The following is a 26570-nucleotide window of genomic DNA, read 5'->3' on the forward strand; positions in this document are numbered from 1 at the left end:
TCATGGAATGCTCCACAGCTTGCCCCATCAGAGTAAATATTTTAGTAAGTGGTCGTTTGCTGACTATGTCTGCCTCTTCTGAAGTCAGGTCTTGATTAGTATGAAAGGTGATGGATACTGAGGCCTGGACTGGGCACAAAATGTCATTCCTCCAATCAGTAGTAATGTAAAATCAATCATCAATGAAGGAGAATTAATTTTTCACCAAAGGAAGTAGATAGTCTGAACATCATAATAGCTTATAGCTACCGTGACCAGCATAAGTAAAAGTGATTGTTTTGGAGACTGTACAGCAGAAAAATATGTAGCCAACTACTAGATACTGCAAATTTAATAATTTTAAAATGTTCTTAACCATTTAGTCAAAGATCTCTCTTCCTCCTTTCTTGATGTGTTTTACAAAATACAAAGGATATGCAATTATTATTTCTAAGCTACAAAACAAGTGCTGCCTTAAAGACAACTGTTTAACAACATGCCGACTAGGTTGAGGTGAACAACTTGTTTGTTATAGTGAAATGCAACACTTTATTCCATGACTAGGTGGTTAAAAGTAAGAAGGAATGATATATATTTATAAGTACATGGAGGCAACTAATTTGAGCTCATGTTTATTGTAAGATTTCATTTGAAGCCAAAAGCTATTATCATAAATCAGTTTTCTTTTCACACAAAAAACATGTTTCCACATTTTAGTTCACACATGGTCTCCCAAACATTAATACAGAATATCTGAAAATCCAGTAGCCTTTCAGGGTCAAACACTCATATAGTTCTGACTAGGCCAATTTTTTTCTGCAAAATATTCAACCATTTTTGCTTTAAATCTGTACATCATATTTATTAATGTTGTACTATATTTAAGAACCAATGTGCAGGTTTGTCACTATCTAGTAGTCAGTCTTTCTATTTTGTGTCAAATGACAAACACAGCCGAGATGGTGACTCAACCTTTGCCAGCCTTCTGTCTCAAGTTTCATAGTGAGATTGATTTTTTTCCCCTTCCTCTTTTAAAGGCAACCTAAACCTTTTGCTCTATTACCAATGGAAACAAATACAAGAGTATATGGCACTTTCTTTCGTGTGTTTAGCTTGCATTGTAGGATGTGGAGCTATTTGTTGTATTGTTTGTGGCCGGGGGTAGCTTGGTAAAAGTGTTTTTATAAATAGATCACTTTTGTAATATAATACATTACAGTACTTTTTCTGCAGTTTCAAATTTGATACCAAGGGACTGTGGTCAGCCAGGACTACATACTAAAACATTAACAAAACAAAATAGAGAGGTACTGTAGACAGTAGTAGTTTGATCATATGTACATGTGTACTAACTATTCCAAGCATAAGTTGCCCAAGAAATTAAGGTCAGCTGTAGAGTTTTGGTCACAGGGTTACTCCAATCCAAATGCTTTTTTCAGACAGCTGTAGTCACCTTTTTATGCTTTGCTATCATCTTCTTTTGATGGGATGATATCATTAGAAACTTTGATTTCTATAGTTTCTGGATTTAAAGCTTCTTTCCCATTTTCTTCTTTTAGTGGAAGTTTCCTGTGAGAAATGAGAGAAAGCACAACACTGTTTACCTAAAATAATGCACATTGCTTATATTATAAGCACCAAACTGTTTTTTTAAGAAGAAAATACACATGCAATATCCATTCATATAAAGGGTCTAAGAGCTAAATTGTGGGGCTGCTCCCTGCAAGTCACTGCAATGCAGGTAGCCAGTGCAGGTGGATGAAAGAGTGCCTTGTGCACTGTTACTTCCCCGTGTGGTAGCATGAAACAGGTAACAATCTGGTCCCATACTATCAATGGAATAATATATTCCTCATTAATCCAAAGAAAGATTCAGAAATAAATTGTGTGCTTCTAAGACTATTCCTTTTTTCATGTATATAGAACTCTTATATGCCCTTACATCCAGAGTGAAATCCTGGCCCATTGAAGTCAATGGCAAAATTTGCATTAACTTCAGTAGAGTCAAGATTTCACCCGTTGCAAGAAGAGAACAAGCATAAAAAGATATGCCACACAAAGAGTTTATTTAGGAAGTTTCAGAAAGTGGAAGGAAACACCAACAAAGTACCTAACCACAGGCTTAATGGGACCTAAATTCATGCTTAAGTGCTTTGCAGAACAGGGGCAGACCTTTAGAATTGGGATTTTCCAAAGCACTCACTGCTGACTTAACAATGCATTGGAATTGTTTAGCTACTGATTCCAATGGCTTAAGAATTAGGACAATGCTAAACAATTTTGAAATTCCTTTCTTAATCTACAGAAAAGACAATAGAACAATCTCATCTTGAGTGGTCTTGGAAATAGTAGCTTCTCCTACTGCCAGTGACTAGCTGTCAAAAATGCATGTGATTTACCCAAAATATTACTGTAATAAAGATTACCAAGCATATTGGTTGTTAATCATGGTTCTGAATTAAAGAATATTTTAAACTGGAGAACACTAGATATCTGACTTTATTCAAGAAAATTACTAAATTCTTCAGTAAACAGTTGTTTTGCTTGCATTGCTCCTTGGGGCAAGTTAATGTTCAAAGCCTGTTTGAACAATCTCTTAGGAAAACCCTGTAATCACAGTATCTAATATCAATAAAGACAAACTAATCCTCCGATCTCTGGCTTTATGAAATTTAGAACTGCTGAAGTGAACAAGGACAATTACTGCTTATCAAAAGGTTAAACATTCAGCACAAACTATCTGAAAGAAAACAAATACAAGACCAGGATGGGATTTGTAACTTTGAAGATGAAACTCTAACATAATTTGTGAGAAGCCAAAGCTGAAGGAAAGGAAATGCCTCAACACGCAAGTGACTGGGCAATAGCTAGATGGATTAGGTGAGATATTAAATAGAATATAATTGAGCACAAGTAGCAGACTTTGAATATGTCACTAACAATTGCAATGCATTTCAAATGGAAGTTTCCTGTGACCCTATGAATGTAGAGAAATGAACACAAGATATCCAAATTTTTAAAGACCGGTGTGAGGAGATTATAGAATGGCTTTGATTACAAAGGAGAAAGGAGGAAATAGAGAACACTTGAGAAAGCTAAAGAATCCCTTCTTGACCTCAAAATCTTAAACTTGATTCTTTAGGTTGGATAAGTATTTAAAAAAATCCACAACTCCAAATGTAATCAGTTTAATAAAAAACAAAAATCTCACAAGAAAGACATTGTCAATGTTGAATTTAAGTGCATGCAATGTTTTTTTTGTTGTTGGTTTGGTGTATGCCTGTATGCCCTAAATTACCTTCAGATGTTAATTTGTAATTGCTATAATTAATTTTTTCCCATCTGAATTCACTGAATCAAATTCAAATGCTTTAGTTATTCCTTTTACTCCAATTGACTTGAGACTGAAAAGTACAAAGCAATCATTAACTTTTTCAAGGCTTGCAACCTACTGATGACAAAAAGACCAACATGGCTGCTTTAACAGTGTTCCAATTGCCTTAGTTAACTATATAATACTACCTCAGTAACAGCCATAAAAAGACTCATTTACTTCACTGGACTTTGGGTCAGACGATAGCTGTATAATTCACTAAGTATTACCAATACTAAGTAGATAGAATTACAGAGAGAGACAAACTATTTCAGGCCTGTAACCCATCCATCACAAATGACCCATTGGTATGACAAATTATAGTTGAACTCCTCCAATATTATTAATATACACAAAATGGTCATGTTGCATGTGTTATTGTATTCATATTACAAAAATAAAATGAAATACACTTCACTTTTAACAAAGTAACTACAATTGTAAAATGTAATTAGTTGTTTCTGAATTAGTGAGAACTTTGCTCTGGTTTATTTTCAAATATTTCAGAAAGCCTTTAACAAGGTCCCTCACCAAAAGCTCTTAAGCAAAGTAAGCAGCCATGGGATAAGAGGGACCGTTCTCTCATGGATCAATAATTGATTAAAAGACAGGAAACAAACAGTAGGAATAAATGGTCAGTTTTCACAGTGTAGCGAGGTAAATAGCGGGTCCCCCAAGGATCTGTACTGGGACCAGAGCTGTTCAACATAATCATAAATGATCTGGAAATAGGGGTCAACAGTGAGGTGGCAGCATTTGCAGATGACACAAAATTAGTCAAGATAGTTAAGTCCAGAGCTGACTGTGAAGAGTTATAAAGGGATCACAAAACTGAATGATGGGGCAAAAAAATGGCAGATGAAAAATTAGTGTTGATAAAGGCAAAGTTATGCAAACTGGAAAACATAAACCCAACTACACTTACAAAATGATGGATCTAAATTAGCTATTATCACTCAAGATAGATTTTGGAGTCATTATGGTTAGTTTTCTGAAAACATTCACTCAATGTGCACTGACAGTCAAAAAAGCTAACAGAATGTTAGGAACCATTAGAAATGGGATAGAGAACAAGACAGTAAATATAAAAATCCCACCACATAAATCCATGGTATTCCCACACCTTGAATACTGCATGAGTTTCTGGTTACCCCATCTCGAAAAAGATATATTAGAATTGGAAAAAATTACAGAGAAGGGCAACAAAAATGATTAGGAGTATGGAACAGCTTCCATACAAGGCGAGATTAAATAGATGGGGACTGCTGAGCTTTGAAAAGAGACAATTAATGGGGGATATGATAGAAGTCAATAAAATCATCACTGGTGTGGAGAAAGTGAATAAGGAAGAGTTATTTACCCCTTTCCATAACACAAGAACCAAGGGTCACCCTGTGAAATTAATAGGTGGCAGATTTAAAACAAACAAAAGGAAGCACTTCTTCACATAATGCACAGTCAACCTGTAGAACTCATTCCCAGGGGATGTTGTGAATGTCAAAAGTACAACTGGATTAAAAAAATTAATTAGATAAATTCATGGAGGCTTGGTTCATCAATGACTATTAGCCACAATGGAAGGGACACAACCTAATGCTCTGGGTATCTCTAAGCCTCTGACTAAGCTGGGACTGGGGATGTTTCACTCGATAATTACCCAGTTCTGTTCATTCCCTCTGAAGCATCTAGCAATGGTCACTGTCAGAAGACAGGATAATGGGATAGATGAACCATTGGTCTGACCCAGTATGGCCATTCTTATGTCTTTATCCTGGTGGGGCAAAATTGAACTAAGAGTCATATGTGATCTATTTTCAATCTCAAACCTGTTCAGATACTGTGACTTTAAAGCTTTTAAAGTGACTGATGGCAATACTAACACACAAAGACATAAGCTTGTGTGTGGAAGTAAGTGGTTTTCCTGCCATATTAGCTAGAGACGAGTAGTCAACCCTGGCACAACCCCAAAATTCAATCAATGGAAGACTGTGGAACTGGGTTTTTACTGCTGATTTCACATATTAAATTCAGTCTCAAATCCCATTAGAATATAATTATCTGCAATGCCACCATGCTCCAACCTTTTTTATCCCTCGCACCATGTACAAAGTACTGTGCAAATATTCAGTTAGGATTTCTTTTATAGATGACAATTTACATCTTTATAATCTTTGAAAAACTTGGCTGCAAGACAGAATGAACTTAGAATGTGATTCTCAGCCCACTCTCCCCACAAGCTTTTTTTAAATGTTATTTCTCCTCTCCCCAGTCAAAAATATTGAAGCATTTGCCCTGCATATTTATATTAAGATCATTCAGCAGAAAGCGTATCTGCCAAGTATTCTGGCTTCAACAACTAGCTTTTGTTATTCCATAAAATGATTTAAGTAGACAAGATTTTGTTTCCTTTGTGCAGCTCAAACTCTATTTGCAATACTTTCCCCCTTGATAACCACTGCACTTGTGCCTAGAGAAGAGTGTAATCTGATCTTCTGTTACCAGACACAAGACTTCTGACTGCCTAGCATTACACACTTTTATACTGGACTCCACTATGATTGCTTTGTACTGGTTTGCAATCACAAAGCGGTTGGACAGTCTGTTAGCTGGCCACCTGAGGATCCTTCCAGGATAGGAAATACCCAGTAAGCATAGGGCTGCTGCATATTTCATGTACTCTGTGCTGGGTAATAACATGAAAGGACTGCATGCCTGTAAAATTAATCTGTAAATAGTTATCACAATAAAGAGGCAGAGATACTGCAACTGCAGCTAGAATTATAGCTATGACTGACTGATTTCCAGGTGACTCCTCCAAACTGTTCCTTTCTGCAACTTGTACTCCCCTTCCTTCAAATTCCATGCACATTTTTTGCTACATTTTTTATTTCAAGAATTTTTGTTGTGTTTTTGTACAAACATGCTCTGACTTGCTTGGACCAGAGGTTATTTGTACAGAACCCACTCTAGGGACAGGGACTTTGCTGCCAGTCCATTGCAGCCTGTTAGGCTTTATAGTCCTTCAAGTTGGCTGGTTTTCAAAAGTCTCCCACTGATTTGCATTATTGCTCTTGGCAGGGGACTTGCTTCCACCCTGATGCTGTTTACATGCTGTTGGACTGAGTCCTGTTGGTCCTTTTATTCATATACATCATTTCTTGTGACTCTTCTGCATCAAGTGAGCTGATGCGGAGGCTCTTCTATGACCTTCTGGTCCTGGCTGTGGCCCCGTCTCTCTGGACATGCTGGCTGTCTGCTGACACTCTGCAGTTATCTTCGGTTTTGTCTCCATTACTGTCCTGAGTTTGTAGCTACCTCATATGAGTGGTGTCCCACTGTAGCTTGAACTTTTGCCTTGTGCCATTGCTTTATATGGCTATTTGAAGATTGGACCCAGACCTGCTCATCTGTGCATAGTGCCCTCAGGGCCTTGGCTCCTTTGTAGTAGCAGGCTGCCTGCTTAGCTTCTCATTCTCTTAACTGCTTCAGTGCACTGTGATTGTTCCTCCATTGGGCTGCAGCAGCCTACGCTTCATAAGAAGTAGTGTCTTGATTCTCCAACGCACCATCTCTGTGCTTGGCTATTATCTAGTCCCTGGGATTGTGTATTGCAATGGCCCAACATTGCCAGGTATGGATCCCTTCCTGCCTGTTTGCCTTTGCTATTAGGCTCTTGTCTGTCTTTATTACTGACTCTGCCAGAAGCTGGAAATGGGCGACGGGATGGATCACTTGATGACTATCTGTTCTGTTCATTCCCTCTGAAGCATCTGGGATTGGCCACTGTTGGAAGACAGGATACTGAGCTAGATGGACCATTGGTCTGACCCACTATGGCCATTCTTATATTATGTGCTTTCTTACTGGTTTTTGGGAACTCAGGGGAAGATGTTTTGTGCTCAATTCCCATTTTGTGCTGAATCATTTGAATTCTGCTGCATTGTACAGCATGGTACCTTGGCAGAGTGTGTTAGGTAAGTTGTACCTTGCAAAACACACCCTCCAGCTTCCTCACAGGCATTCTAGTCCTCCAATAGCTCACTTCTCAGAAACAGAAATAGTAATCTAAAAACATTTCTCTCTACAGTTTCATTCTGTCTGGAGTCATAGTACTCAAGACACCTTTATCAGCTGTTTCAGGCAGCAATGGGCCCTTCTAGATGGAGAGTTCGTGTACAGCAAGCTGGGGTACAAGTCTACAATGCACTAACTGGCTGTGTAGACCCTGGCACCGCACACCGAAAGGTCGCTAGTGCAATGTAATCTACTTCTGTTTCTGATCTATCTGGTCCCTAATTTGAGAGTCTCATATTGAGACAAGTGTAGATTAAAGCGCAGTAGGGAACTTTTACTTCGCAACAGCAGAATCAACACTGCCAGTTAGTGTGCAGCAACAATCTAGTGTGCTGGAGATTAAACCCCAGTTTACTGTGTACTCTCCATATAGCCAAGCCCTCAGTCTCACTTATTTTTTATCCTTCCCCTCCCCTCGCAATAAGAAAGTAAAGAAGCTTTACCTTCATTTCTCATCCTTATCTCCCATGCTCAGCTCTGCATAAAGATACAATTCCTACTTCCACATGCTTATGCAATTTTTTTTGTCTGGAAATCCAGCATTCCCAAATGGTCTGAGTCTCTCCAAGCTGCCTGTTAGCTTTATTTCTAAGCGCTGCTCTGTTTACATGTCAATCACTCTCTTACTTGCCGTGGGTTTCATTAGACTGACTGCCACCATGTTTCACATACCATGTGCAGTGTAACAATATGAAAGCAATCCATGTTTCTACAGCTAAACAGCTCTTTATTTAGAGAACGATATACAGAGATATTACACAGATGGACCTCTGGCTTCCCTTCCAAATTATTCCCTCCTGCAATGTGTGCTCCTCCCTCCAATTTCCAGGCTGGCTGGTACAGTGCATCTGGATCTCTGCCACTCTCTTAAACCCCACCCTTCATGTAGGGTATAATAATAAGATGACACGGCTGTATCTAAAGTGTCTTGTTGCTATGGCTATTCCAGGCTACCAAAATGGCCCATTGGGGGTCATTGCAGCCAGAGGCGGTTAGGGCATCCGCGAGGCAGCTCTAACTTGAGTCAGAGACTGAACTAGCTCTCAACCAACCCCAGATCAGAGATGGGCATAAAGCGGCCTTTGCCCCTTCCCATATAATGTTTTGTGCAGCATGCAGCTCAGCTGGACCCTAAAAATCTAGTCATGCAATTTCCACTGTAATCTTCAGCACATTCTGCAATTGGGCTCTTCTGTTATTACGGCTAGTACGCCCCAGTATACTGAGCCCATATGACTTTTTTGTGTAAGGGTGTGTACTCTGCACATTACTCCACACTGTCAGCATATTGTTGATAAAGTTCCATCAATTGTGAAATATCTTAAACATTTCTATAGTGCTTACCACAGTAATACTAAATGACTACAGTACAATTATATAGTTGCACAGTTATGCCATAACAAAATTCAGAAACTCAAAATTATCCAGTGACAGATTCTGCTGCAGTTGTTCCTGTTGGAAGCTTTTCACTGAACAGTCATTCTCCACAAATGTGTTCCCAGTAGAAACTGACTATTTAGATAGCTATGGGTTTTCTATAGCACTATTCACTGAAGTATCTAAGATCATCCTAGAAAATTAAATCTGTATTGCAGTGGACCAATAAAATAATATTGCTGGATAGATCAGTTAAGTTATCCAACTGAATGCAAAATATACACTCTTTTTTATAGTTGCTCTATTAACTGAAGCTTGAAATCTTCAGACAGATGTTATTTAAAAAAGGAACATACATCAATTTTCAGGAGACTCCCCAAGCATTTCCCTACGAACGTCAGTGGCAGCCAGTCCCACCAGCTCTTCCCTGATTATGTAAAGGCTCTTACATTTTGCCATTCTAAGTGATGACAAATAAGATGCGTTTTTTGTATTTTCAGAAACAGATGAGGATTGAATAGCAACTTGCTTTTCTTTAGAAAAATGATTTTATTTTCTACAGAAATATTCAGTTTTATTTTTATTTTCTACAGAAATAAGGATGAGGATTGAATAGCAACTTGCTTTTCTTTAGAAAAATGATTTTATTTTCTACAGAAATATTCAGTTTTATTTTTATTTTCTACAGAAATATTCAGTTTTCTGTCTCCACATCATTTACTATTTAGGTGTCTTTGCAGCAATGAAAGATTTTTGCTCTCATTAGCCAAAAGATCTTTACTAAGAACACAAAAGCATGGCTCAGCCTCTTCTTCCATAAATATAAATCCATATTTGAGACTCACAGGCCATTACTTTCTGAATGAATTTATTTAGTAATTGATCTGTCTTCCTTAGTGTCTAATGTCAGGCCCAGTACCAGTAATTACACTGCCATTACATCTGTTTAAATATCAGTTCATTTTTATAAGTAAACCCAATTTTCAAGAGAAGGAAAAAAAATAAGATCGGAAATATTCATCACACTGAAAACTCAGGGACTGACCTTGAAAAGTGTCATACTTATTTGTGATCTACCATAAAGCAAGTTGCACATGCTACACACATCTTGAAGAGATTATTTTAAATGGTAATAGCGACAGTGCTATTTCACTGAATTTGCTCTATTGGCTATAACAGGTAGAATGGAGGACAGAATCTGGTGTCTATCGGAATTCAGACTTTCGGAGCCAATAGCTGTGCCCCCCTATAATGGGTGATTGCCTCCAGACCACCTTCTGCTGACTAAGCATAGCTCTACGATGCCCTGCCTCAGCTTCCCTTTCTGTGCAGGGCCCCTTAAAGAACTCCACACAATCCAAAAGGTTTGAGACAAAAGTTCCCCCACAGAAGTTCTACTTTATTTGAGTTCAAATAAACTCAAAATAAAGTCTCTTCTGCCTAGACTCCATCTGGGCCATGCCCTCCTCCTTAAGGGACTCTCTTGTTCTGCTCTCTGAGCATCTGGAGAAGATTCAAGGCCTGTCTTTACCTTCTTCCTGCTCCAACCTCTGGCTGTCACTAAAACTCCAGACTCTCCTCGAGTTAGGAGCCCATTAATCTTCTTCCCAGGAGCTAGGTTCAGTCTCTCTCCTGGAATCAGGAGTCCCTAGCCCTCATCCCCAGAACTATCTTATAGTCAAACAGACAATTTTACTCCCTGCAGCAGCCACTCTTACCCTTTGCAGCACTCACCCCCAGATGCTTTTCTTCAGGCAGCTACAACTCCCCAGACTTCTGTCCTGCCAAGCACTCCTAGCTGGAATATCAGGCTTGTACTCAAACTACCTTTCATAGGCATTACCCCAAGTCTGTCTCTTCTTCCCTTACATACGTAGCCCTGGCCTGACTTAATTACCTCATTTATTGCTATCCGTCTGGGGAAGTAAGCTGATCTCGGCACTGGTGTGCTGAGGTGCAATTTCCCCATCCAAGAGCCAGCCACCCTGTGACATCCCCTTGATTCTTGAACCAACTACAGACTGTGAGGTAGCCATCCTGGAAAGCTCCTTCAGCTGCTCTTCAGCATGCACCTTACGGCAATAGAGATGAGGGATGGGAAGCAAGCAACTTCACCAGAGGAGCTGTATCTGAGCACAGTTCCTCCAGCTATACCAAGTGGCCTGGCACAGGCAGCTGGGCTCAGAGTTACACAACTGTAGAATCTGTGTGGGGTGGGACAATGGGGATAACCAGAGGAGTCCTGTGTTCCCAATGGGCACAGAAGCAGCATTCGGATGGTGCTTGGGGAGGACAGCATTCATTTGGAGTGTATCTCTAGCCCCACTGGGCAACAGGAAAGGGAATGTGGCCAGAGATTCTCCTGTTTCTTTCCACTCTCAGCACCAGACACAGTGAAAAGGCATTGTCCCCTCCCATCTCGCAGCAGCAGGGAAGGGCTGGACAACCTTCAGATTCTGTTGTGCTGTGGGTTAGGTGGGAAAGGGATGGAGATGCTCGCCCCTTCCTGAAGCTGACCTGTAGTTAAGATGGCATAGCTAGAACAAAATACCCTGATAAACAGTGCACCACTGTGTCAGTCCCACAATGCTATCAGTGCTACCTTTTTTCTTGCACACAGCTGAAAGTCTACTCATTCTAATCAGGCAACGCCTAGTCATTGAAAAAGCTGTTTGAAATACCAGGCTACATACTCAGGTTCTGTGAGTGGTGTTGTTTCATTTGGCTCATTTACTGGGCTCCCGTCTTCATGATTGGTAATTCTTTCATCCTCTGTTCTCATTTCCACTATTGGCTCTTTTGATCCATCTTTCCTAAAAATTATTAAAAGAGTCTTAACCTCCATCATTATGTTATCAGAATACTTTACACTTTATTAATTACCATGATCCCACCTTTCAAAAAGTCACTGAAGACAAAGCAAAACCAATTAGCAATGATTAACAACACTGGAACATATTCAACAGTTGTGCTCCTGATTTCTTACAACCTTCAAAGCAGTCTGTTGCTGCAGGTGCTTATCTGGTCTATAAGCATCTATGCATACCAAATAATTGCAAAAGAGCATTTGATTACGAGTATATCATAAATGGACAGCTTCTCACTGGGAACAGACCTTTACTGACCTCAGCAGAAGCAACAAGGAAAACATAGGGCTTGATTGTCATTTTCCCTAAGACCCCTTTACAACACTCTGGCAGGGCATTGTGCCTTAAAGTGGGTATAAATATAAAGCTAGGACTATTATAGAGCCGCTCTCTACTGCCGAAGCATTGTAAAGAGGGCTTGGTGCAAGGTGAGAAGCTGGCCCCTACTCATCGGACCTAAATAGCTCACATCAAACATTTAAAGCGTTTTGAGAAATATATTGTTTCTATCTCACAGTTCCCATGTTTATGAAGAGAAAAAGACTCCCCACCCTTAAACCACTGATTTTTTTCCCCCATAAAACCAATGAATTGTAAGCAATTTGGGGCAGGGTTTGTTGCCCACTATGCGCTTGCACAGTGTCCAGCACAATGTGGCCCCAATCCTGGCCGGAGCACACTATAACAATACAAATAATAATGATAATTAATAACTAATACAATTTTTTGCGTAGAAGGCAGGTCATTGGGTGCCCAAAATATATGTGAGCTTCCAAAATAGAAAGAAAAAACCCCAAACATCCCTTTCCTCTCCTTGAAATCACATCCTGAATCAGTTTCTAAGAACTTCAATCATTTGAATGCTGAAAACACAGGACAACTGAAATATAGGTGGGCAATCCCTGATCTTTAACAATCTGATTTCTAGACCTGTTGCCGTCCAGAGATCAGCATGGTTGCTAGCTCCTTGAACTTAGCCTGGGTCCCATGCCAAGGGCTATGTATTAGCTTACTTCATGTCTTATATTTCTATATTGTTGCCAAAAATATAGCATAATTCTTATACTGAGACTTTACAAATGCTCTTACCTATCCATCTGCAACATGGATGGAGAGCTCTAACTAACCCTGAGTAGCTAGATATTCTCAGAAAGAGTCCTTTCTCCTATCAGCTATGCAGGCTACAGAGAGAGACAGGTAATGGGAGTGTAGTAAAAGAAAACCTGCACAACATATTGATCAGCTAAGGATGTCTGTGTTACAATAACACTCAACAGCCCTTTGCTATCTGCAAAAGTGATGTTTAACCAGTATTCATATACTTGTGAAAATGACATTCAATTTTCAACGTATTTAAATTAGTCAACATTTACCTTTGAAGGCACCAGCTGGAAGTGCTCAATTTATGAAACATTTAAGTTGAGTGCTAATTAGGAGCTAGCTAACTGCCAACCTTTTCATATAGGCACACCTTCGAATGAGGCCTACCTCAAATATGCAGAAAGATTATGGATCATAATGAAACTGGTGAAGGATGTTATAAGTTCTACTGATTTCATCCTATATATTTAGAATCTTATTCCCAAAGAAAAATTTTTATATATCCAAAATCCTAGAAAAATATGATTTTATTAGAAAGCAGAATGCATAATTTATAAAGGAAGAATTTATATACACTAGGGTTTTTTTCTGCATCATTGCAGGAAACACCTTACTTTATTTCTATATGTAAGGCCATGTCTACACTAGAGAGCTTACAGAGGCACAGCTGTACTGATTCAGCTATACTGCTGTAAGATCTTTTGTGTAGCCACTATGACGATAGGAGAGAGTTCTCCCGTTGACATAATTAAGCCACTCCCAATGAGCAGCGGTAGCTATGACACTGACATAGGAGTGTCCACTCCGGCACTTATGTCGGTGTAATTTATGTCACTCGTGGGTGTGTTTTTTCAAACCCCTGAGGGACATACGTTATACCAACAAAAGTTGTAGTGTAGACATAGCCTTAGTGGCCTTGTATATTTTTCATGTGCTATATTTCTACAATCAGTACACATGGAACATAGTTATTGGCAATACATTTCTCAGAAATCAAATATTGTTTAAAAAAAAGAATTGAGAATGCTATCTGCCCCACTGAAAAAAATCCAAACATCCAACGTTTTATTTTAAGATACCTAGCTGATGTGAAATTAATGGAAATTGAAGCTGCTCAAGTTTGTCTAGACATTTTAAATTGTTCTTCATTACACTATATATGATGTGTTGAAATAAGGCTGTTGGACTGCTTTCTTCCTGGGATCAAAGGACAATAAGATAAGATTTGCATCTCACAAGACCATCACAAAGAGAAAAAGGAATGTGAATAAATAAGTCAACATGCCTACCAGAAAAATGTCTTGAAGAAATCCTAGCAGAAATTTCCTTTTTATATATACTTTCTGGTCAGGTTTGTGTTTTCTTGCAGCTGCATATTAGTAAGTCAGATATTTGACTGATCAAAATGAATCTGGGTTTGCTAGTTAGATTTAAAATGCTTATCAGTGAGATTTGAAACATCAGCACATTAAGATCCTAATTTAGGATATTACCTAAGCACATACTTAAACCCATCCCCATTTAACCAAGCCTAAGCTAACTCTGGAACTCTGGATGGATTGCTAAATCAGAGCCTAAGAGCTCTGTTCTGTCTTCAGATGTTGAATCTATTGAATCTGAAGATTTGATGTTATTGATAGAAAAAGTGATGCTATTCCTGTCTTATTGTAAGCCACACAAAGATAGTATTCTTGTAGAATTTGTTATATGTCTACTGAATTATGCCAGGTGGACATGGTTGATAAGGAATGTTTTCAGATCTAAAATACAAGGGAGGGAAACATTTCAAAAATGGAAGGATGGTAAGTTATAGGTATTATCTCCTTCAAATGCTTTGAAAACCTTGTAAAAATTGGGTGCATGAAGTAACCTTGACTTATATGACCAGGATTTACACAGTTGACTTCCATAGATCTTATTGATCGCTCGGTATTTAAGGACATTTCTTTCCACATAAATGAACAGATCTTTCATATTCCTCCAATGAATAAGACTTCCCCCCACACCTTGGGAACAGTCATGCTGTTTTTTCTTAGTCACTTATTTTATTTTTTAGCAAATATTTGCAGTAGCCATTACTGTAAAATCCCACTTTCTATTAATTTATAGGTCCACTATGTCCTTCTTATAACATCTAATCTTTTTTCCTTTCCATATTTTTTAAATGCCCACAAAATGCATAATGCCAAAAGTCAGTGATAGCAGCTGTTCAGCCTTTCTAGAATTAGTTCTACTTCTTAAGAGAGAATGTTCCTTCCCATACTTCAGAACAAGCCAATGTACCCTTTTCTCAGTGCTATTCATTGGCATCAGCCTCAGAGGATGTGTAGAAGTCAGACTTTGGCATCACAGGTCGCTGTATTAGGAGCTTCAGGATGGGTGTGTGTGTGTGTGTGTGTGTGTGTGTGTGTGTGTAGCTACAATAGCTCTATCACCAGCGCTTCGTGAATGAAAGGTGTTCCTGTGCATATTAATGACTCATGAACACTGTTCCTCTTGTGGCAAAATAGTTTAAATACCCAAAACAGGGAACCTTAAAGTGATGCACAGAAGTTGCCTTTAAAAAAAGGCAACATTTGCCAACAGTTACCACACATCTGATATGCCACTATTGTTTCCTTATAGTGCAAACATCAGGATAGCGTCAGGATTCATTCATTGTCCATGTAGAAGAAATAACTTATGAAGCAAGGCTTTCGTCATATTGCAAACTTAACACCAAGGTAATATACACATTACAGACAATTCTTATGTTTTAAGCATTTTCCCAACATGTGTTATTGATACTCACAAGTATGCAGCTTTTCCTTCTTCTAGTTCTTTACTCTTTCCACTGGAGCCACTTTTTTTCCCACAAATTCTCCTAGTGATGCACATTAGCAATCCACATTGCCGAATGAAGAAGCAGCTGACATCAGTCACAACAAGGATTAACAAAAGGGCTGCTACTCCCAGGCCAATGACTGCACCAAGCCCAAGACCATTAAAGAGGGTATCTTAAAAACAAAGAAAAATATTATATTTTGTAAATAAAGTGTCTATAGGAGTACACCATTTTTGTTCCAACAATTTAAGGAAATCTTGGACCAAAAAGAAAAAGGAAACACAGTCCAACTAATGAATCAATTTGAACTCAAGGTGACTAATCAGCCACCTAAAATAAGCATGCACATAAATAGCTGCAGGATCACAGTCCTAAATACATAATATTTTTAGCTTATAATGTTTTCCTGTGAACCAAATTCTACTCTTGGTCACACGTGTAACTCCTTTGATTTAAAGGGAAGTTGCCTATGGGCAAATGAAAGTAGAGATTAGAAATGTAGAGGATTAAAAATTTAGCCCCAGAATATAGGTGATTTTTACTTGCAGGTGCTTGAGAACATGGTTTGCTGAAAAATAGAGATGATTTTTAGAACATGTGTTATCTAATTGATGATTCATTATACCATATCCTTCCACAGCAGGAAGGAATCACAATGTTAATATGGAAACACATACACGAAACTCAATTTTCAAACTGAAAATTTAATAAAACCTATGAATTACAAAGCTACTTAAATAGGATTATTTTACACTGAGAAGGAGGCCTCAAAACTGTATTTTTCCCTTAAAAATCCAGGTTTGAATTAAAATTGAAAGAAGTGTGCCAAAAGAAGTAAACATGGGCCCTGATTCTGAAAACACTTACACACATATATCTATAGGACTACTCTTATGAGGAAAGGTATGCATGGTCTTAAATATTCGCAGGATCAGGGCTTTGTATTGCCCTCACCTGCACCTTAAAAAGACACTTCAAAAATTAATTGTGAAAAAAGTATTTTTCAGTTGATCTGAATGACTATATTCTAAAGTCTGAGTGAGCTAATTTTTGGACATTAACATCTTTGGAGAATGGCTTTTTAATGGAAATCCTGGATAGACTGAAGTTTAGACTAAAACCTACCATATGGTGTGTGTATTTGAGTGTGGTGGGTGTAGGAAGGGCATAATAAATGTTTTATCTGTGTACACAAGTAGTATCGCTCCCTCATGCAGAAGAGGAATTGTGTCTGTCCTCTGAGTTTGGAAAGCACTTCAACAAGAACTCATGACACGAATGACTCATCCATGACAAGAGGGCTAAGGGTTCAAGCTCAAAAAAATGGCTAGTTGTATTCTAGCCAGTGACAGAATCCATAAACAAATTGACTAGTGCTACGCTTCTCATGATAAAATCTATGAGTAAATTAAACAAGGGAGTACTAAATAGCACACAGCAGTGTATTGCTGCTTGCTCTGTGCTATCTTGCCTAGCAACGATGTTCCAGATGTCCAGTCAGCAATGTACTGGTACACTCCTATTTGCTACTCTATGCCAGCTGCTAAAGTAAGGGCGGGATTTTGTTCTATAGTATAGGAGTGCTACTATGACAGAGAGCAAAATGTCTCATCACAAACTGGTAAAGGCTTTGACAGTGCTTTTAACTTGATCTCTCCACTCCTCACCCCCACCAATTTTAGTTAAAGCATATTTTTTAGCTGAATTTCTATTTTTTGGTTAATTAAATTCCTTAACTAAAATACAATGTATTTGGCATTTAAATATAAATTGATGTCACTTTTATGTACTAAAATAAATGCATAATTTTAACAGGAATATGTGCTTCATTAATGTATTTTATGGAACTCTAAAAGGAAAAGTGGAATCTCCTATTTTAAAGGGAACTGGGTTTTTCTAATTCTGATGCAATCAATGCCATGCCATTCGGGATGGGCTATTTTCTTATTATTTTATTATAACGCTGGTGTGTAGAAATTTATCATGCAATAAAACAGAATTCAGTCTTTTCCCCTTTGAAGTCTTTTCCCAAATGGCTTAAAATGGAAAGGAAAACACTAGATAACAGCTATACTGATGGTATAGCCCCAATAAAAATAATGCATCATTTATACATCGTCCCTGCCAGCAATCTTGGAATCCTGACATTTGAGATGAATTCGTTTTCTTTCTTTTTGATGTTAACTTTCCAAGTTAAATGTTGCCAAGTGTAACTTCTGATACCTAAACACATTAGATAAAGACTGACAAGCCATGATTTACAGTCCCTCTGTAACTATGAAATGCCCATAGATCAAATAGGTAACTTTAATTCAAAATATATTTGTATGTATCATTTAATCCAGATTGTCAAATGTGCACACACTCAGCTCTTATGGAAAAATACAGATTTGAATAGAGAGGAAACCACCAGAGCCCTATAAAAATGCAATGAGGTTTTAGAGAAATTATTCTAAAAACATACAGAATTTAATATTAAATGAGACGTTTTCCTATAAATTTTTTAACCATCCTGTTGAGTTGTTTGGAGCAGAAATTGTGCCCTATAAAAAACAAAACAAACAAACACATATTTCTGGAAAGAGTCTCATTCTATAGGTCTTTTCCATAAAGGAGCTAAAGCTCACACACAATTTTTTATTTTTAAATATTAACCAAGTATCATTGTGATGGCATCAGAGAATAATGTGTATCAAACTTTCAGCCAGCAAGACAAGGAAGGCACTAGTGATTGAGGAGGCTGCAAAATTAATTCTTCCTGATCACAAAATCCCAGCCACCTGAGGGAAATGTCTATTACAGCAGCATTAGCACTAGGAGATTCTGGAAATTTTTTTATGATTCAGGTCTGGCTCAGACATCTTCTGAATCATTAATATTTGATAGATGTATATTTTCTGCCTCTTTGTGTTGGAGAAGTTTTCCTTTCTTTTTGAGTTGTTCCTCTCTCCCAGTCTGCATGTTTGTAAGAAAATAATGCTAATACAAAAGATATGAATAAGTACATATGCCAGGGAATGAAAGATACTGTATATTAATCCATGTAACGCCACAATCTCATCTGATAGCAACAGTTTTTGGAAAAAGATCTATGCTGAAATCAATGGCTCTTTTTTTCTTATGACTATGTCCTGAATCCTCTGGAAGGAATAGAGTGGAGGGAGCTTTTTCCTTTCCTTGTACCTCCAGAACAGCAAAGCAGAATCAATAACTAATGCAGTTGATCATTAGAAGGCAGGGGAGGAGAGAGACATATAATGTGCCTGACTGCAGTACATGGCTTCAAGAGTGATGTTTGGTGTGAGGTGTTGGTTAGAAGATAAGACCAGGATCCGATCTTCTACATGTATGCTCCATTAGGAAGGGGCACACAGTGTTTAGTTTTGGACGGACGGTAATATCAGCCCACAACATGGCACCTCCTTGAGCCATCATGTGCTCTGTTAACAAAATTGCTTAGAGACAATCCACAAGGCCAGTAGCAGTCTGCTATCCCACTGACTTACTCTTACTTGTACAGCACCAAGCACAATGGGGCTCAGATCTCAGCTGGCGCCTACAGGTGTACCAGAATATTCCTGCTATGCCTGACAACATTTCTATCACACTCACTATTTCCTATGTCAGAACTGAAGTGATTCATCCACATAACAGAATATAGCAGCATTACAAGAGAATTTTACTATACTTGGGCTTTATAGCTTTGACTATAACCACACATAGAGCTTTCTGAGATCTAAAAGTAATTAATTCTCTCCTTTGGTTAACTGCTAGGTCCTGCATATAAAACTTAATTAAATGCTTAAAACCTTTCTGACTTTATCTTAGATAACCAGATATCAGGACTCCAGTATTTGCAGCATTCCTTGTACTATCTATACTATACAGGGATCACTGCAAATATTGAGGTCATATTTTCTAGTCATCTTAAAGTAAAAACACTGTTTTGCCAAATTAAATTTAAAATGTAGATATGACAAACTAATTTAATGTTGGATTTAAATCAGAATCTCATAAATTAATCCTTTCTTTATATACATTTGGTTTCTCTGCTCTGACACACGCATTGGCTGCTTTTTGTTTGTTTGCTTGCTTTGCTGCTGTATCTCTCTGAGAAAATAAAGAATCACTTTGTACATTTTAGATTCTTGAAGCAAAGCCCTACTTCAGTAACTTTTCAAGTTCACTTCAGTCCAGGCTATTCATTCCAAGCTTTAAATACTATTCATCAGCAGGACTGAAAAACAAGGTGTTGGTGGAACATGTGATCCCAAACATCCTTTACTACACACGTCTGGAAGAAACCACGTACTGAAAATTTAAAAAAATATGGTTTAAAATCTATGAAATAATGCTCCCTTCTTCTTCACAATTTCCTTACATCCGTACACTATTTGGGCCTGATAATCCATTTTTTAATTAAGCAAAATTCCCAGTGAAGTCAGTGAGCATTTAGGATGTGAAAGGCTTTCAGGATCAAGCCTTTAGAGTGCACCAATGGAGGCTCTACCGCTCAGGAACAGGCACTCTCATTATGGGTAAAATTCATTCAGCATATTATTTATTTTCTGTTATTATGATTATATTTCTTTGTCCAAACGTCTTTTGGGGATAAATTGCAGCATTAACCCTGGCGGGGTGATGGGTCAAGTGCAGAACTGAACTGCCCTAGGATGCGCATCAAGAAACATTCTGCCTCAGGGAGAAACAGTGCCTTCTGCAGCAACCAGCTTTAGCTGAAAGAACAGTAATTTGCTAGAGCTGAAACTGGTGAAAGACCCCCTCAAAAAAAAACTGTTGATGAAATTGAATTTGCCACAAAAATATTCATCTGAAAACCTTAGACATTTTTGACCAGTTCTTTAATGGGTGGGACATATTTTTCCCCAGGTGACGGTTCCAAGCGAGCAACTCGGTGGTAGTCCCCACTCTTGCCCAAGGACAGGGGCTGTGATGGTTTTACTACAGAAGATGATGATCTGACCTATAAGATGTGGCATTCTGGTTCAGAACTAACTTCTATCTAGTAGTCAGCAGCAGATGGCTCAGAGAAAGGAACATGAAACTTCATAGCAATAATTGTGGCGTAATCAGCTTGCAGGAAAAGTTCCTTCCTCAGCCCTATCTGTTAGTGTTCAGCTTATATCTTGAGGCATGAGGTTTCCATCCCTTGCATTTTTGTTTTATATAATCAAAAGTGCCTCTGGAGGTTCTCTTTCCACACATAAATATCTAATACTTTTGTGCATCCATTAAAATCTTGGGCCAAATGTTTCAACCTGGCTCCTGGATGCTCTATATATAAGAACGTAACTTTAGTTTGAAAGTTTTAAAATTTTGGATTCATCATTATGATGTAGCAATGAGTTCCACAGGTTAATTATGAATTGTCTATGCAGTGTTTCCATTCGTTAGTTCAAAATTTGTCCATACAGTAGAACTTTCTTACTTTGTTCCCTCCTTGCCATACTTTTCCTTCTCTAACTTCTGTCCTCTGCATTTCTGACTGGCTCCCACTTTCTCTTCCATTTATTCCATCTCACCTTTTCTTCCTCTTACTACAGCAAACGGGATTTCTTTTATGTCCTTGGTTTTCTGATATTTGTGTATATTCTGCTTCTTCTATTTCTTCATGCAGACTTATTTTTACAGTATTTGCATGTGAGGAGATAATCCTTGTCCCTAGTTGATAGTTTTCTTCATTTTGCTTCTGCACCTGTTTCCATGGCTTACACTGAGGATAGTGGCACCATCTCCACCAAAGTCTAAGACGGGACTTGATGGTTGTGCATGCCATAGGTTTGCCATCATTCCCTTTCTAATACGACAGGCCCATTAGCCTCTCCTGTTCTTCCTTACTATAGACATATGTAATAATTTAATGTTTATTCCTAAAAATATCTGTTTTTGCTGCTTATTTTTCCCTGTTCCTGAAATTATAGTTTAAGGATGAGATTTTTTGCAACAGTGCTCAGCATTGGCTTAACTTTGGTTCCATTGAAGACAATGGGACTCAGCTTTAGCCGAACTCTGCTTCCAGTTAAGTCAACAGGATATTTTTCAAAATGTTCCATAATGTAACACATAGATTTAAAGTGCAATTTCCCTTTTATGACAGGCTACAATAGTAATATATTTTTACATTCTTTAAAAAGGCTTCCGTAGTATATTGCACACTTAATACACGTTAATTCAACTTTAATTTGAGTGAATTTAGCGTGAACATATTCTTTGAAAGATTTATTTTATACCTATCTTTACTAATCTAACCATAACCCTTTCTTTTAAACATGGATCTGAAAAAAGAAATCCATATTCGTGATGCGTTTTGATTGTCATTTGTCATATCAGTGCTGCTTTTAGTATAATATGCTTTTAAATTGCACAGAATGTTGCATAAAGAATATTATATACATTAACATCATAATAATGAAAGGAACTGCCAACTTACGAAAAAAAGCACCGTGTGCATCCATTTATTCAAATAAGTACTTATCACTGTACAATGCTTCATGAAACATTCACGATTTTAATAATAAAAGTGGTGCAAGTTCTTAGCCAAAACTTTTCACCATTTGTTTTATCTCCAAGCTCTTGAATACTGAATTGTATTTTCAACATCTAGTAAATACTTTTGTTCAGTAGCAGAGTACAGAGTTTTATATAAAGTAGGGGGAAGAGAAAGATGAGTTTGGCAATTAATTCAGAACTTCCTCCTAAATGGGAAGAAATGAGTGGAAATATTTTATTTTGTTGATGCCAACTGAGTATTTATTGATTCCAAAATTTGTGTTCTCTGTCCACCCCTGTAAGTATATACTTCAGGTATTCCGAAGGCTGTCTTCACTTGAATTTGCACACACAGCTGTACAAGCACACTTCATATACTGTCCTCTATACCCAGAACATTGAATCTATTACTTGTCCACAAAGGAACTAGCATTCTTATATGCAAAACTCATGTATTCAAATGGCTTCTGTGTGTTTAAATTGTATAGCTTGCATGTGCATTTGTCATCTGTGCATCATGCCTTCTCCGATTGAGCACAAAAAGTACACTTGCAGGTATTTATGCACAAAATTGCACAGTCACATGTGGTCCTTGAGACCCCCATGGGAAAAGCCACCTTTGCATTTACAAATGGTTTTATTTTTCTCTATCAATTATAGATTAAAAATATTGCAGCTGATTCTCCATTGCCAGCTATTTACACCTGTGCAAAGTGAGTGCCATAGTGTAAAATCCTATCATTCTGATGTAGCATTTAACACTCATTTTGAATTGGTGTAAATGACTGCACAAGATATAGGGCAATGGAGAGTCAAGGCCATTATGTTATGCCTAGACTAATTTCTTCAAAATGCCTCTAAAGAGATAATTGAAGAGTCAGGAAGCTAAAGGACCTGAGAAATATGTGGTAGAGGTATTTTCTGAAAATATCACCCTGAGGAAGGTGGCAGGTGGAAGGAACTACCTTGTTTGTTCTCTCCTTTGCCCTGCCCTTTTGCTCTCATAGCAGTAGAGGTTGTCCAAATGGCAGGCATCCCCGCATCAAGTACCCTTAAAAAACGTATCCAACGCCACAATAGATACTATCATTGCATCTATAAAGGCTCTGGAAATTTGCTTTGATTTAATGGCTTCCAAATCTTATTTACTTCATAAACAAACTCTTGCTTTTGATTTAAAAGAATAATACCTGTTGATAGTCATTCAAATAGCTGGAATGTAGTATTCCATTATTTCAAACACATGAGGCTAATGCTGAAGATAATCCTTTTCGAGACTGTAAAACTGGAAAATAGTATCAGACCATATAAGATTCATGAGTTAGGATTTAGCGGTTTAAGGCTAGACACTGCAACTCTTCATGTTAGTGAGTATTTCATGCGTAGTACAATGGAATTCAATTGGTACTATTTGTGTGAGAAAGCATTCAGCAGAGTGAGGAAGCCTTATAGACCTGAGGGGCCTGCTTCTCCTCTCATTGCCATCAACAAAACTTGTTATGCAGATTCTAGACTAGATTCTTAAATGCCTTATATTTCCATTAAAGGATAAAGCAACTACTGTCTATCTATCTAGGTTCTAAGCAATTACACTTCACTATCATTGCATATCATTTGAAGTTGGACTTTTCCTGTATCTTCTATGTCCAATACTGATAGAGACAGAAGTATATAGAGTGTATAGAAGTGCAAAGGTATTAAAATGATGGGTCAAAAAGGAAATACCATTTGTTGAGGTCCAGCCAGTCAAATAAGAAAAAGGTTTTGAATCTTCCATCACTTTCCTTCATAGGGCATTAAAGCTTCAATAATTCTTTTTTCTGGTCAAATTCTGTGTTATTGTTGATGGAAAGTATATATGGATATGCTAATGCTGTGGCGTTTTGAGATGCAAATCAAAAGAAAATAATGGTGTGGCTGAGTTTAACTTGAATGGCTCAGATAGTGAGTGAGATTACATTTTATTCAGGACTTCATGAATATGAATAGTTTGGATTGTGGAAGGACAGTAGCTGGACATTTATCACAATTTACTTTTTCCTTTAACGGACATACAGTTTTGTTATATATAACTTTCATAACAAATCTAGAGAGACAAGGTGGGTGAGTTAATATCTTTTATTGGATCAACTTCTGTTGGTGAGAGGGACAAGCTTTCAAGCTTACCCAGAGCTCTTATTCATGTTTGAGAAATGTACTCAGTGGCACAGCTAAATGCAAGATGGAACAGATTGTTTAGCTTAAGTAGTTAACATATATTCTAAGGGCCCATTCAAGGTGAAGTGGCCTGTTAATACCTCTATAGTCATAGGACCAAAAGTGAGGTTAGTGTGCTACGTATTGTTGTAATAAGCCATAAATTCAGTAATTTATTAAGAGCATGATTTTTAGTGTCTAGCAAAGTTATGAATTTAAGCTTCCAGGCTCCTCTTTGAAAAGTGTTGTGCAGGTTTCCTTTGAGGATGGGGACTGATAGGTCAAATACAGAGTGATCACTTTGTGAAAAGTGTTCACCCACAGTTGTTGTAGTGTTTTTGTCTTTTATCATTTTTCTGTGTGAGTTCTTGGAAATCTGTCATTTTACTGCAGTGTGGCTCTTATTTACTAGTGATCCATTATAGGCTAGCATAAGAGGCATTCTTTTCCTAGCTATCTTTTTTTGTGGCAGTTTTCACCTGAGCTGTTGATGATGATGTCCGTTTGACAAAATTATAGTAAGTGTAGTTTTTATCTTATTTCTTCTTTGCTGTTTGTTTCTATTTTTGTCAGATTTATCAATAATTGCTGCATTAATTTTGGATATATACACAAAAGTTAAAAATACATTTTAACATTTGAGCATAGTGCTGAGAAGCAAGAATGCCTGAGGTCTTGTAGAGTTTTAACTGTTTTGTAAAATAGAAATAGGGAGAGAAAAGAAAAAAAATTATTACATGGACAACTTATAATGAAAGATAAAAGCAGGAATTGCCACAGATGTATGTAATAGACCTAAAACTGATGTAGATGATATAATTCAAATGCAAATAAAATTTCAATGGCCTGAACTTCATTTTAAGCAAAAAAATTATTCACTGGTTCAGTTATTAAAAAAGACCCCTTATCTTAGAAATGTAAGTAGTTCACCTAATAACAATGGAATGTATTTCTTAATTGATAAGCAGCCAAAAAGGTACATTAATGGTTTCATATCTGTTATCAGTGCATCCATAGCCTTTGTAAGCACTTCTATCTTGCCACAATTTTGGATTGGTAAATATTTTCCTATTGGAAATGCAGATAAGATCTCTGATAACATGAGAAAAGTTCTTTTGGCCCATGCTTAGCTTTGATAAGGGGAAAACTAATGGCTCAACTGATAATGGTAAGCATCTGAGAGAATGTGTGTTTATGGGAGAGTGCCTCGGTTCTCAGCAGTAGTATGAGAACTGTTCTTTAAGAGTACTGACTTCTTTCAATGAGAAAAGACCATGGAAGAATTTCAGTGAGGCTGTATCATCTCCCATTAGTTTGGCTGACATGGGTGTGTTGTATAAGCACAAGGGTCTGTACTTAGCAATGTAACCACAGGGCCAGTTAAGTGTCCAGTAGTTAATAGCTCTACCCTCAGATTTAATTAAAAGTGCAATAAAGTTGCAGCCACTAGTCTTTAAGCCTTAGCTGTCTGGTGCAAACATTTATTATGAGCATGTACCAGGGTGGAGAGGAGTGAAGGCAAAAGCTATTGATAATCTATAACGTTCTTCTCAATTTGTTTCTTTAGACAAACAGATCTGGATTCTAACAAAAACATACTGAATGTTAGTGTAGTCTTTGTGATTTTCTTTTTCTTTTCTTTTTTTTTTTTAAATGATCTATAACCATCTCCTAGAACACATAGGTTAAGGTTAGTGTAATAAAGTATTACTGTGATGAGGTCCACTCGCCCCTCACAATGTATCTGTATGTGTTTGCTCTTTTTTTTCAGCTTTGAGCTGCTGGCGGTGCTTTCCGCTGGCTATCACCCTCATCACGTGGACCTTCAGTGACTCAGCCCTCCAGGCAAGTCACATGTAGTCCATTTGTGAACAAAACAAACATATTTTAAGGTACAAGTCCAACAGAGCCTATTATAGTTATCCTCAGTTGATCTCTTCCTGTAATTCTCCCTGGTCTCAGTCCTGAGCCCCTTCTGGGCTAGTTCTCAAATGGTGCGTGCTCTGGAATGAAGCAATGCCTCCAGGTCTTCCTCCCTGGAGGCTCTTTGTCTCCTGGAGAGCCTCAACTGACACCAGCTCTCCAGCTGAGTCGCTATTTTTAGTTCAGTTCTCTTCCCTTCCAAGGGGTATCAAAGTCCAACAAAGGCTGATCCTTTTTCAGGTCTCCACACCCTTCCCTGAGCTACTCCCTTTCTCAGGGAGTAAGATACTTCCCTAGTGGCTGGTGGTGGAGACCCAGGCCCACCCACTACTCGAGGTCCCCAGAC

General features: G+C 37.9%; 1 protein-coding gene across 1 annotated transcript in view; it reads right to left on the minus strand.

Annotated features, from left to right (window-relative positions):
• Positions 1 to 367: 367 nt before the first annotated feature.
• NCAM2 (neural cell adhesion molecule 2) overlaps positions 368 to 26570 on the minus strand; it is a 503301-nt gene continuing 477098 nt past the window's right edge. Inside the window, exons 16-18 of the mRNA XM_067543086.1 lie at positions 15563 to 15767; positions 11497 to 11616; positions 368 to 1548 (exon numbers count right to left, since the gene is read on the minus strand). Coding sequence (XP_067399187.1) covers positions 1437 to 1548; positions 11497 to 11616; positions 15563 to 15767 — 437 coding nt within the window. The 3' untranslated portion in view covers positions 368 to 1436. The remainder of the gene's footprint in view (positions 1549 to 11496; positions 11617 to 15562; positions 15768 to 26570) is intronic.

The sequence above is a fragment of the Emydura macquarii genome, unplaced genomic scaffold (genome assembly GCF_026122565.2).
Source record: "Emydura macquarii macquarii isolate MOO-44397 ecotype Brisbane River unplaced genomic scaffold, CSIRO-AGI_Emac_v2 contig_75, whole genome shotgun sequence".
In the NCBI taxonomy this organism is placed as follows: Eukaryota; Metazoa; Chordata; order Testudines; family Chelidae; genus Emydura; species Emydura macquarii.